The 12468-nt window shown below is 50.1% G+C and overlaps 1 protein-coding gene across 4 annotated transcripts in view; it reads left to right on the plus strand.

Annotated features, from left to right (window-relative positions):
* Nucleotides 1-12468, plus strand: part of sestd1 (SEC14 and spectrin domains 1) — a 218177-nt gene that overhangs the window by 119615 nt on the left and 86094 nt on the right. For all 4 annotated transcript variants that reach the window (XM_038789283.1, XM_038789284.1, XM_038789285.1 and 1 more), the window contains one exon: nucleotides 2237-2292. In XM_038789283.1, the coding sequence (XP_038645211.1) occupies nucleotides 2237-2292 (56 nt within the window). The remainder of the gene's footprint in view (nucleotides 1-2236; nucleotides 2293-12468) is intronic.

Raw genomic sequence — 12468 nt, forward strand, 5'->3', positions numbered from 1 at the left:
AAGGAGTTGATAGCAGTCGCATATTAGAATAGCTCTGCAGTATCTTAGTGTAAGTTAGTGTTAGACATTTATTTTCAACTTATTCACCTTAGACATTTTAATTACTCGTTAGTGCAGTGTTAGTAATAAATAACTTTGTTTATAAAACCAAGTCGAATGTTCTTTGTTCACACGGCAATATCGAGATTGCACATCAGCCCAATCAAAGAACATTACAAGCAACAACCGACAAAGACTGTTGACCAGTTAATTAGTACATGCGAGATTGCGACTGTATGGTGTCAGAGCTATCCGACAGAATAATCGAGCTTGTGACAGCATCTATCCCGATAAAAGCATTTCAAAAAGACCTCTTGGACCAACCCAAAGGTTACGGCATGAAAGCTCTACTGCAAAGTGTACGCTAGCATGAAGCCATACTACTGGGTAGACGGAGTCCACAGGCTTTGTGTAAATCATTCACCATTGTCCAGTACAGGCAAGCCTAGTAAGCAATGCAGGTGGTGCAGGCTCATATATGCATCCTGAAAATGCCCATCTTATAATGCTGTATGCAAAGCATGTAGCGCCAGAGGACACTGGAAGCACCAATACAGAAAGTAAAGAATGCACCACATGATTCAACATAATGAGAAGCCACAAGCAGATGTAACAGCCTTGCACATGCCTAAAAACCAAGATAATCATAACTAAGTCTGGATGAATAACCAAACTGCCGATTTGTTTCAGAGACTTGTAAATCTATTGAGTTATATAATGGTTTATTCAGTCACAACGTTGCTTTCTTTTGCTGACATGTAAATAGCTTGATTTTTTGAGGGTAAACCACTTAGTTTTTTAAAAAAAGGACATTGTGAAATGATGTACACCGACCTTTAAGGGGCATATCTTAAACTGCTGTCCATCACTTATACCTCAGCACAGGATTGTGGATATCTTTCATTGAATACATTTAATAGAATGTATGTCTGGAATAGACAGATTTTTGGTCTCGTAGGGAACTAGCAGAAATGGGTAACAGGTGGAAAGATGAAGTTGAAGCCCAAGATTAGCCATGATAGTATTAAAGGAGGAGAAAGCTCAATGCGTCAAATGGACTACTCCTATGGTGCTGTAGTATCATGGCATAGTTTCCATGCGCACACACACATACACACACACACACACACACACACACGAAACCGAAGGAGTAGACCATTTGAACCACTGAGCTTGCTCCTCCTGATTTGCGTGCATGTGCGTGCATACAAAGTTTTTGCCCCATGATATTCAACTCCATCTACAGTAGAAATCAGATGTGCTTGCCACAGTCTCACAGGTAACTGCTAGTATATAGTCCTATCTTTGAATAATTAACTCATTATTGTTTTACCAATCCTTGTTGTATGATTAGTTTACATTAGGCGAAGTCCCATAGCGTCCCATAGCGAGCGACTAACTGGATGTTTCCAGCCGCTCGGAGCGCCGGGAAACAGCTTGCTATCAAACGGCCATTCGGGTAAATTGGGGGTCTCGGAAGCAGGTGCCCTGCCGAGGTTGCACTCAATCCCGTTTCCTGCAACGAAGAGCTCCGCTCACCGGAACTCGATGCGGGTTGAGAGCAGGACAGCATTTTTAAATGGCAGCGCCACACTGCGCTGACTTTCGGGTGTAACATGGCTGGTAGATCATGCCCATCGAATAGTAAAGATAACTCAGCCCCCTGAGGTCTCCACAATCGTCTAATTCTGGCCTCTTCTGGATTTTCTGAAATAATTGCTCCACCATTAGTTGTGGTGCCTTCAGTTGCCTGGGCCCCATGCTTTGAAACTGTCTCCTTACACCACTCCGGCTCTCTACTTCACATTTCTCCTTGAAGACGCTTCTTAAAATCTAACCCTTTGACAAAGCTTTTGGTCTTCTGACCTAATGTCCTTATGTGTGATGTACTTTGTTTTCTAATACTCCTGTGCAATCCCTTGGGGCATTTCATCACGTTAAATATGCCATGTAAATTTAAATTGTTAAAAGTTATGCATAAGATAATATAAGTACCTATTAGTGCCACCAGATGGGGTTGCACAATGCACAGATATCCAAGGGCAAACTAAGTATTTTGCAGTAATGTGCTATCTCAACCCTTTTGAAATGTTTGGCTATCCAATTTTTATTTTTATGTTCTGAAACTACTGTCTGTGATTTAGTTTTGCATCTTGTATGACATCTAGAAAGATTCACTTTTTGTTTACATTGATAGGCCGGTGGAATACAGTTTTCTTCCTTCCGTGGATCCAGAAACGGTTTTGCAAACAGGTGATTTTTTTTAAACGAGTATTAAGTCTTCAAAAAATTAACTGCCATAGAAAATACTAAATTTAATGATACAATAAACTTGATAAACTGATTGGTTCTGCAAAATTTGATCCTAGCTTTATCTGTTCATCTGTTTTTGATTGTTTATGTATAGGATGCCAACTTGAATATCAGTGCCACTTTTTATGTATTACAATTGAGATAATTTTGTGAGACTGGAATGTTCCGATTTTTAAAAGAAGAGCCTTCTTTTTCATGCACAAGTATTGATGACCACAGTTATCATATCAAGTACAGTGACATTTTTTTGTGCATCCCCACTTTTTTGGCAATTAAACAGTTCATTTAGCGTCCAAAAGTATGTGAATCGGCCACTGTCACAAATTGGCAGAACACATGATTCCATGTTCTGGCAATGTCTAGTCCAGTTTCCCCATTTATGATTCCGACAGGCAGTACTGTTTTGCTGCTGTTCGCCAAGAGAAGAAATTAGGATCATATGGACCAAAACTTTGACTCTGCTTCTCTCTTCTCAGATGCAGCCAAGCCTGCTGAGTTTTACCATTGTTTTCTGTTTTTAGTATCTAGGCTTCATGCACCTGCTAACATTGAATAAAGTTTGAACATAAACCTCTTGTCCAGTGTTGCCACTTGTATGCTGTATTCCATTCCAATACTGGATATGTTATGTTCCATACTTAGAATGAAATAAAAATCTATTCTGCTCAGTTGTTTCCTTGTGCAACTTTCCAGCAGACATAGAATAACCAAGGTCATGAAAAGTTTTATCAGGTGTAAGCTATGGTTCATTGAGTAGCACTTTTGCCACTACAAAAGGTTTTGGTGCTTATGCACAAAAGTTTAGATTGACACTCCGTTTTAGTGCTGAGGGGATGCTAGATTATTAGAAATACCACCTTTCAAGTGAGAAGCTAAACTGAGTGCCCACCTACTCTCTTGGAGCATAAAAGACACTATTTTGGAGAAGAGAGAGGAGTTACTCGCAGTTTAGAGCAGGGGAGTTACTCCCAGTGTTGTGGTCAATATTTATTCCTCAATCAACCAACATAAAAACAGATTCATCTGGTCATTATCACCTTTCTCTTTGTGGGATCTTGATGTGTTCAAGTTGGCTGTTGCATTTCCTATATTACGGCTTGGAGAGGCTCTCCATCATGGTGACAATTTCGGAAATGACTTAAAATTTTAAATCCCGTCCCTTGAACCCAACATTTTCCTTCTGCATGGGGCAGGACTGGAGTCGGGCTAGGATTCACAAATCGTGAAGGCAGCTGGCCATTTAAATCACCAGCTGCCCCACTGAAGTGGGTTCTTGGAAGAACAGGGAGTATGAAATTTAGATTGTGCTGAATACAGCCGGTACGAGGAGGTCTGAACTTGGTGGATTCTTTGGATAGCTTGGGTGCACCTTTGTAGAGGTAAGGTACCCCTTTGGGAGAGGTAAGGTATCCTTTGGGTTAGTTAAAAGTGAACATTAATACAGTATGCACTTTTTACGCACAAAATCATTGACATTGTTAAGCTGTCAAGAAGTTGTCACGGAACTGATAAGGAGTCGAAAACCTGTCAAAGGTATCCAGAAAGTGCCAGAACTGTCCAGGAAGAGTCAGCTATCCAGTAAGTGTCAGAATTGTCAGTGAACTGTCCAAGGATACTAGGTGAGTTGGCATGGAGGGGGTAAGGATAAAGGATGGTGGGTTATGGGTATGAGTTAGCACTAAGTTGGCATGGAAACATGGAATGCTGTAGGGATTGTTTAGAGGGGCACTAATTTGGTACAGAGGATATAGGTGCCATGAGGGATGAGTGGGGAGAATGGGTGGCATAGGTGGACATAGGGAGTGTGTGAGGATGGTGAGTGCTGGAGGAATGTTCTGTGATTAATTATTTTTATTTAAGCACAGTGCTGAGACACAGGCAGGCCTTGCACCCAGCTCATATCTGCTCCCAGCAGCCTGCACTTTCATTCCGGGGTCGCCTGCCCTGACGTCTGTTTAGAACAAAGAACAAAGAAAAATACAGCACAGGAACAGGCCCTTCAGCCCTCCAAGCCTGTGCCGACCATGCTGCTCGTCTAAACTAAAATCTTCTACACTTCCGGGGTCCGTATCACTCTATTCCCATCCTATTCATGTATTTGTCAAGATGCCCCTTAAACGTCACTATCGTCCCTGATTCCACCACCTCCTCCGGCAGCGAGTTCCAGGCACCCACTACCCACTGTGTAAAAAAAACCTGCCTCGTACATCTCTAAACCTTGCCCCTCGCTCCTCAAACCTATGCCACCTAGTGATTGACTCCTCTGCCCTGGGAAAAAGTCTCTGATTATCCACCCTATCTATGCCCCTCATAATTTTGTAGACCTCTATCAGGTTGCCCCTCAACCTCCTTTGTTCCAGTGAGAACAAACCAAGTTTATTCAACCTCTCCTCAAAGCTAATGCCCTCCATACCAGGCAACATCCTGGTAAATCTCTTCTGCATCCTCTCTATCCTTCTCGTCCTCCACATCCTTCTGGTAGTGTGGCGACCAGAATTGAACACGATACTCCAAGTGTGGCCCAACTAAGGTTCTGTACAGCTGCAAAATGACTTGCCAATTTTTATACTCAATGCCCCGGCCAATGAAGGCAAGCATGCCATATGCCTTCTTGACTACCTTCTCCACCTGTGTTGCCCCTTTCAGTGACCTGTGGACCTGTACACCTAGATCTCTCTGACTGTCAGTACTCTTGAGGGTTCTACCATTCACTGTATATTCCCTACCTGCATTCGACCTTCCAAAATGCATAGCCTCACATTTGTCCAGATTAAACTCCATATGCCATCTCTCCGCCCAAGTCTCCAAATGATCTAAATCCTGCTGTATCCTCTGACAGTCCTTATCGCTATCCACAATTCCACCAACCTTTGTGTCGTCTGCAAACTTACTAATCAGACCAGTTACATTTTCCTCCAAATCATTTAAAAAAAATAATGTTTATTGAAAAATTTTGAATTTATACAACAACAAACCATAATAAAATACCAAAAATAACAATATTAGCAATCATAAACATTCGCCCCACCTACATGAACAACACAGCATTTTGACAACAACGCAAATTAACACAATATTAAGTTACATAATAGAAACTACAATAAGGAACCCCCCCCCCCCCCCCCCCCCCGGGTTGCTGCTGCTATTGACTAAGATACCTATCTTTGAGCCAGGAAGTCCAGAAAAGGCTGCCATCGTTTATAGAACCCTTGTGTTGATCCTCTCAGGGCAAATTTGACCCTTTCCAGTTTTATAAATCCCGCCATGTCACTGATCCAGGTCTCCACACTTGGGGGCCTCGCATCCTTCCACTGTAGCAAGATCCTTCGTCGGGCTACTAGGGACGCAAAGGCCAGGACACCGGCCTCTTTCGCCTCCTGCACTCCCGGCTCTACCGCAACTCCAAAGATCGCGAGTCCCCACCCTGGTTTGACCCTGGATCCAACCACCCTCGACACCGTCCCCGCCACCCCCTTCCAGAATTCTTCCAGTGCTGGGCATGCCCAAAACATATGGGCGTGGTTCGCTGGACTCCCCGAACATCTGGTGCACCTGTCCTCACTCCCAAAGAACCTACTTATCCTAGTCCCGGACATGTGGGCCCGGTGCAGCACCTTAAATTGGATGAGACTGAGCCTCGCACATGAGGAGGAAGAGTTGACTCTCTCCAAGGCATCCGCCCAAGTTCCGTCCTCTATCTGCTCCCCGGGTTCCTCCTCCCATTTAGCCTTCAGCTCCTCCACTGATGACTCCTCCACCTTCTGCATTACCTTATAGATGTCAGACACCTTCCCCTCTCCGATCCACACCCCCGAAAGCACTCTGTCCATCGTCCCCCGCGTGGGCAGCAAAGGGAATCCCTCTACCTGTCGCCTAGCAAACGCCTTTACATGCAAGTATCTGAACATGTTCCCTTGGGGAAGCCCAAATTTATCTTCCAGTTCCCCCAGGCCCGCAAACCTCCCGCCAATAAACAGGTCCCTCAATTTCCTGATGCCCACCCTCTGCCACCCCCTAAATCCCCCATCCCTGTTCCCTGGGATAAACTGATGATTGCCACCCAATGGAGCCTCCATCGAGCCCCCTGTTTCCCCCCGATGCCGTCTCCACTGTCCCCAGATTCTTAGGGTCGCCGCCACCGCCGGGCTCATGGTAAACCTCTTAGGGAAGAGCGGCAACGGCGCCGTTACCATGGCACCCAGGCTCATACCTCTACATGATGCCATCTCCATTATTTTTCACGCCGCCCCTCCCCCCTCCATCACCCATTTACGCACCATTGACACATTGGCCGCCCAATAGTACCCCAGAAGGTTGGGCAGCGCCAGCCCGCCTCTATCCCTCCCTCGCTCCAGGAACACCCTCTTCACTCTCGGAGTCCCATGTGCCCACACAAAGCTCAAAATACTGCTAGTCACTCTCCAAAAGAAGGCCCTGGGGATAAAGATGGGCAGGCACTGAAAGAGGAACAAGAACCTCGGAAGCACCGTCGTTTTGACGGACTGCACCCTCCCCGCCAACGACAATGGCAGCATGTCCCACCTCTTGAACTCCTCCTCCATCTGATCTACAAGCCTAGTGAAATTATGTTTGTGGAGAGTCCCCCAGTCCCTGGCCACCTGCACCCCCAGGTACGTAAAGCTCTCCCCTGCCCGCCTAAGCGGGAGCCTACCAATTCCTTCCTCCTGGTCTCCAGGGTGCACCACAAACACCTCACTCTTGCCTAAATTTAGTTTATTACCTGAAAAGGTCCCAAACTCAGCTAGCAGCTCCATCACCCCCGGCATCCCTCCCACCGGGTCCGCCACATACAGTAACAGGTCATCGGCATACAACAACACCCTATGTTCCTCCCCACCTCGCACCAAACCTCTCCACCTCTCTGAATCCCTCAACGCCATCGCCAGCGGCTTGATTGCCAGTGCAAACAACAAGGGGGACAGGGGGCAACCCTGCCTGGTCCCTCGGTAAAGCCGGAAGTACTCCGACCTCCCCCCATTCGTGGCCACGCACGCCATCGGGGCCTCATATAGCAGCCTTACCCATCTAATGAACCCTTCACCAAATCCAAACCTCCCCAACACCTCCCATAGGTACCCCCACTCCACTTTATCGAAGGCCTTCTCCGCATCCAGCGCCACCACTATCTCTGCCTCCCCCTCAATCGCCGGCATCATGATGACATTCAACAACCTCTGCACATTCGTGTTCAGCTGTCTTCCCTTCACAAAACCTGTCTAGTCCTCGTGCACAACCCCTGGCCTCTATCCTGGTGGCCAGGATTTTTGCCAGCACCTTGGCATCTACGTTGAGGAGAGATATGGGCCTGTATGAACCACACTGCTGGGAGTCCTTGTCCCTCTTTAAAATTAACGAGATCAGCGCCCGCAACATCGTCGGGGGCAAAGTCCCCCTTCCCACGCTTCATTAAGTGTCCGCACCAGCAAGGGGCCCACTAGGTCCATAAACTTTTTATAAAATTCCACCGGGAACCCATCCGGCCCCGGTGCCTTCCCTGACTGCATCTGCCCGATCCCCTTAACTAGCTCCTCCAGCTCAATCGGCGCACCCAACCCCTCCACCTGCTCCTCCTGCACCTTCGGGAAAGAAAGCCCGTCGAGGAACCTCTCCATTCCCCTCCTCTCCCCCGTTGGCTCGACCAGTACAGTTCCCCGTAAAAGTCCTTGAAGACCTCATTCACCTCTACCCCCTTCCGCACCACATTCCCACTCTTGTCTCTCACTCCTGCAATTTCCTTAGCCGCATCCCGCTTGCGGAGCTGATGAGTCAGCATCCTACTCGCCTTTTCACCATGTTCGTACACTGCCCCTTGTGCCTTCCTCCACTGTGCCTCCGCCTTTCTAGTGGTCAGCAAATCAAATTTAGCCTGCAGGCTGCGCCTCTCCCCCAACAGTCCCTCCTCTGGTGCCTTTGCGTACCTCCTGTCTACCTCCAGCATCTTTCCCACCAATCTATCCCTCTCACTCCTCTCGGTCCTCTCCCTGTGTGCCCGGATGGATTTCAGCTCCCCACGAATCACTGCCTTCAGGGCTTCCCAGACCACCCCCACCTGAACCTCTCCCGTATCATTCACCTCGAGGTACCCCTCAATACTTGCCCGGACCCTCCTACACACCTCCTCCTCCGCCAACAACCCCACATCCAACCGCCACAACGGGCGCTGGTCCCGCACCTCCCCCATCTCCAACTCTATCCAATGCAGAGCGTGGTCGGAGATTGCAATGGCCGAATACTCGGCTTCCTCCACTCTCGGAATCAGTCCCCTACTCACCACGAAGAAGTCTATCCGAGAGTAGACCCTATGTACGTGGGAGAAGAAAGAGTACTCGCGTGCCCTCGGCCTCACAAACCTCCATGGATCCACCCCACCCATCTGGTCCATAAACCCTCTCAGTACCTTGGCCGCCGTCGGCCTCCTACCTGTCCTAGAGCTGAACCGATCCAGTGAAGGATCCAACCCCGTATTAAAGTCCCCCCCCACCCATGATCAGACCTCCCGCCTCCAGATCCGCCACCCGTCCCGACATACGCCTCATAAAGCCCACATCGTCCCAATTTGGGGCATACACACTAGCAAATACCACCTTCTCTCCTTGCAGCCTGCCCCTTACCATAACAAACCTACCCCCCTTATCTGCCACCACCTCCGATGCCTCAAACAACACATTTTTCCCCACCAGAATCGCCACTCCCTGGTTCTTCACATCCAACCCAGAGTGGAAAACCTGCCCCACCCATCCCTTCCTCAGACGGACCTGGTCCGCCACCTTCAGGTGGGTCTCCTGAAGCATTGCCACATCTGCCTTTAGCCCCTTCAGATGAGCAAGTACCCTCGACCGCTTCACCGGCCCATTCAATCCTCTCGCATTCCAGGTGACCAACCGAATCAGAGGGCGTCCCGCCCCCCCCTCCCCCGTCGACTAGCCATAGCCCGTCGACTGCCCGCCCCAGGCCAGCACCCCCTGCCCGACCCAGTCCCCACAGCGACAACACCTCACCTCTGTCCCCCCAGCCCCCACCAGCTCCTTCCTGACCCTACCAGCAGCAACCCGGTATTCCCCTTTCCTCCCCTCCCTCCCCCCCCCCCCCCCCCCCCCCCCCCCTCAGGCTAGGAACCCTCCTAGCCGCGAACCGTCCTCCATTGTACTTCCGTGTGTCAGCTAACTTCTGCTGACCCCGGAAACTCCCGCCAATAACCCGACCCCTCCCAAAGTGGGATCCTCCCCCAATCTATCCCTCCTCCAGGCACCGCTCCAGCGCGGGGAAGAACCAGTTAAGGCCCCGCCTCCCCCCGTCATCGTCTCCACCCCCCAGCCCCGCACCGCGGGAAACCAGAGGAAAGCCCGCGCTTTTGCACTGCCCCACCACATCCTTCTGACGCAGCTCCCAAATACCAGCCCCACTCCATCCCCCCAACCCGACATAGAATACAACAAACCCCACCAATCCTCCCCGCAAGATACAAAACTCAAACAATGCCCCACAGCAAAAAGAAAACATAACAGAACAACACCCCCATAAATAACCATATCATAATTGCAAAAGTAAAATAAAAGAGAACACAGCAACAGCAGAAACCAGCAAGAAAGCATTACAACCGACCCCCCCAACCCCTAGTTCAAGTCCAGTTTCTCCGTCCGCACGAAGGCCCACGTCTCCTCTGGGGAATCGAAATAATAATGTCGGTCCGAATAAGTTACCCACAGGAGCGCGGGCTGCAACATTCCGAACTTTATATTTTTCCTGTAAAGCACCTCTTTCGTCCGATTAAATCCGGACCGCCGCTTAGCCACCTCCGCACTCCAATCCTGGTAGATCCGTACTACCCCATTTTCCCAATTGCTGCTCTTCACCTTCTTGGCCCAGCGCAGCACACACTCCCGATCACTGAACCGGTGGAACCTCACCAGCACCGCACGCGGGGGTTCATTCTCCTTAGGCCTCCTGGCCAGTACTCTGTGTGCTCCCTCCAGCTCCAAGGGCAGATGGAAGGACCCGGCCCCCACTAGCGAGTTCAGCATCGTAGCCATGTAGGTTGTCAGGTCTGACCCCTCCAGCCCCTCCGCAAGGCCCAAGATCCGCAGATTTTTCCGCCTCATGCGGTGATAAAGCTCCTCAAAGCGTTCCTGCCACTTCTTGTGGAGTGCCTCGTGTCCCTCCACCTTACTCACGAGGATCCCGGCCTCCTCCTCTCATTCAGTGGCCTGCGTCTGCAACTCCTTGATGGCAGCACCCTGGGTCGTCTGAATCTCCGAGAGCCTTCTGTTTGTTTCCTGCAGAGAGCTCAATACCTCAGCCTTGAAGTCTGCAAAACAGCGCAGGAGAGCAGCTTGTTGCTCCAGGGCCCACTGCTTCCGCTCCTCTGGAGCTCCGTCGGCCGCCATCTTGGATTCCTTCCCCCGTTTTTACTCGGGAGCTGCTGCCGTTTTTTCCCCCTTTCCACTCCGAGTTTGAGTCATGGACTGCGGGGAAAGTCGATCAGCACACCTTCTCCCATCAGGAGACGTCGAAAATTTTCCGTTTTGGGCTCTAAAAAGAGCCGAAAAGTCCGTTTAAAATGGGAGCTCCCAAATGTGTGGCTTCCTACGTCATCGCCACCACCGGAAGTCCTTCCTCCAAATCATTTATATATACTACGAACAGCAAAGGTCCCAGCACTAATCCCTGCGGAACACCACTAGTCACAGCCCTCCAATCAGAAAAGCACCCTTCCATTGCTACTCTCTGTCTTCTATGACCTACCCCGTTCTGTATCCATCTTGCCAGCTCACCTCTGATCCCGTGTGACTTCATCTTTTGTATCAGTCTGCCATGAGGAACCTTGTCAAAGGCCTTACTGAAGTCCATATAGACAACATCCACTGTCCTCTTCCATCAATCATCTTTGTGACCTCCTCGAAAAACGTTATCATGTTAGTGAGACACGACCTCCCCTTCACAAAACCGTGCTGCCTCTCGCTAATACGTCCATTTGCTTCCAGATGGGAGTAGTTCCAGTCTCCAAGAATTCTCTCTAGTAATTTCCCTACCACTGACGTAAGGCTCACCGGCCGGTAGTTCCCTGGATTATCCTTGCTACTCTTCTTAAACTAAGGAACAATATTGGCTATTCTCCAGTCCTCTGGGACATCACCTGAAGACAGTGAGGATCCAAAGATTTCTGTCAAGGCCTCAGCAATTTCCTCTCTTGCCTCCTTCAGTATTCTGGGGTAGATCCCATCAGGCCCTGGGGACTTATCTACCGTAATATTTTTCAAGAAGCCTAACACCTCGGGCGGAATTCTCCGCTCCCCAAACGGCGTGGGAGAATCGCGGGAAAGCCTCCCGACATTTTTGACCCCCCCCCCCCCCCCCCCCCGGGCTCAGAAAAATCGGCGCTCGCCGTTTTTCACGGCGAACGCCGATTCTCCGAGCCCGATGGGCCGAGCGGCTGGCCCTTCACGCCCGTTTCACCACGGCAGCAACCACACCTGGTTGCTGCATTCGTGAAACGGGTGCCAGATGCCCGTTTGGGGCATCTAGGGGCCCCGATTGGCACGGGAGCACCACGACTGTGCTCTGGAGGGGACAGGCCCGCGATCAGTGCCCACCGATCGTCGGGCCAGCGTCCAAAGCAGACGCACTCTTTCCCCTCCGCCGCCCAGCAAGATCAAGCCGCCACATCTTGCCGGGCGGCCGAGGAGAAAGACGGCCACCGAGCATGTGCAGTTTGCGCTGTCGGCGCGAAGAAGTCGTCCGCGCATGCGCGGGTTGGAACCAGCAACCCGCGCATGCGCGGATGACCACCCAAATGCGCCGTTTTGCGCGTCATTTCCGGCGCGACGAGGTCACGGCCGGGAAAGACGGAGGCCCGCTCCTAGCCCCCCGGGTGGAGGTGAAATAGGTGCGGGGAGCGGGCCCCGAGGCCGTTGTGAACCTCGGCCGATTTCACGACAGCCATCCCGATTTTTATCGGGAGCGGAGAATACTGCCCCTCATCTTTTTGGATCTCAATGTGACCCAGGCTATCTCCACGCCCTTCTCCAAACTCAACATCCATCAATTCCTTCTCTTTGGTGAATACTGATGCAAAGTATTCATTTAGTACCTCGCCCA

The sequence above is a fragment of the Scyliorhinus canicula genome, chromosome 2 (genome assembly GCF_902713615.1).
Source record: "Scyliorhinus canicula chromosome 2, sScyCan1.1, whole genome shotgun sequence".
Classification (NCBI taxonomy): domain Eukaryota; kingdom Metazoa; phylum Chordata; class Chondrichthyes; order Carcharhiniformes; family Scyliorhinidae; genus Scyliorhinus; species Scyliorhinus canicula.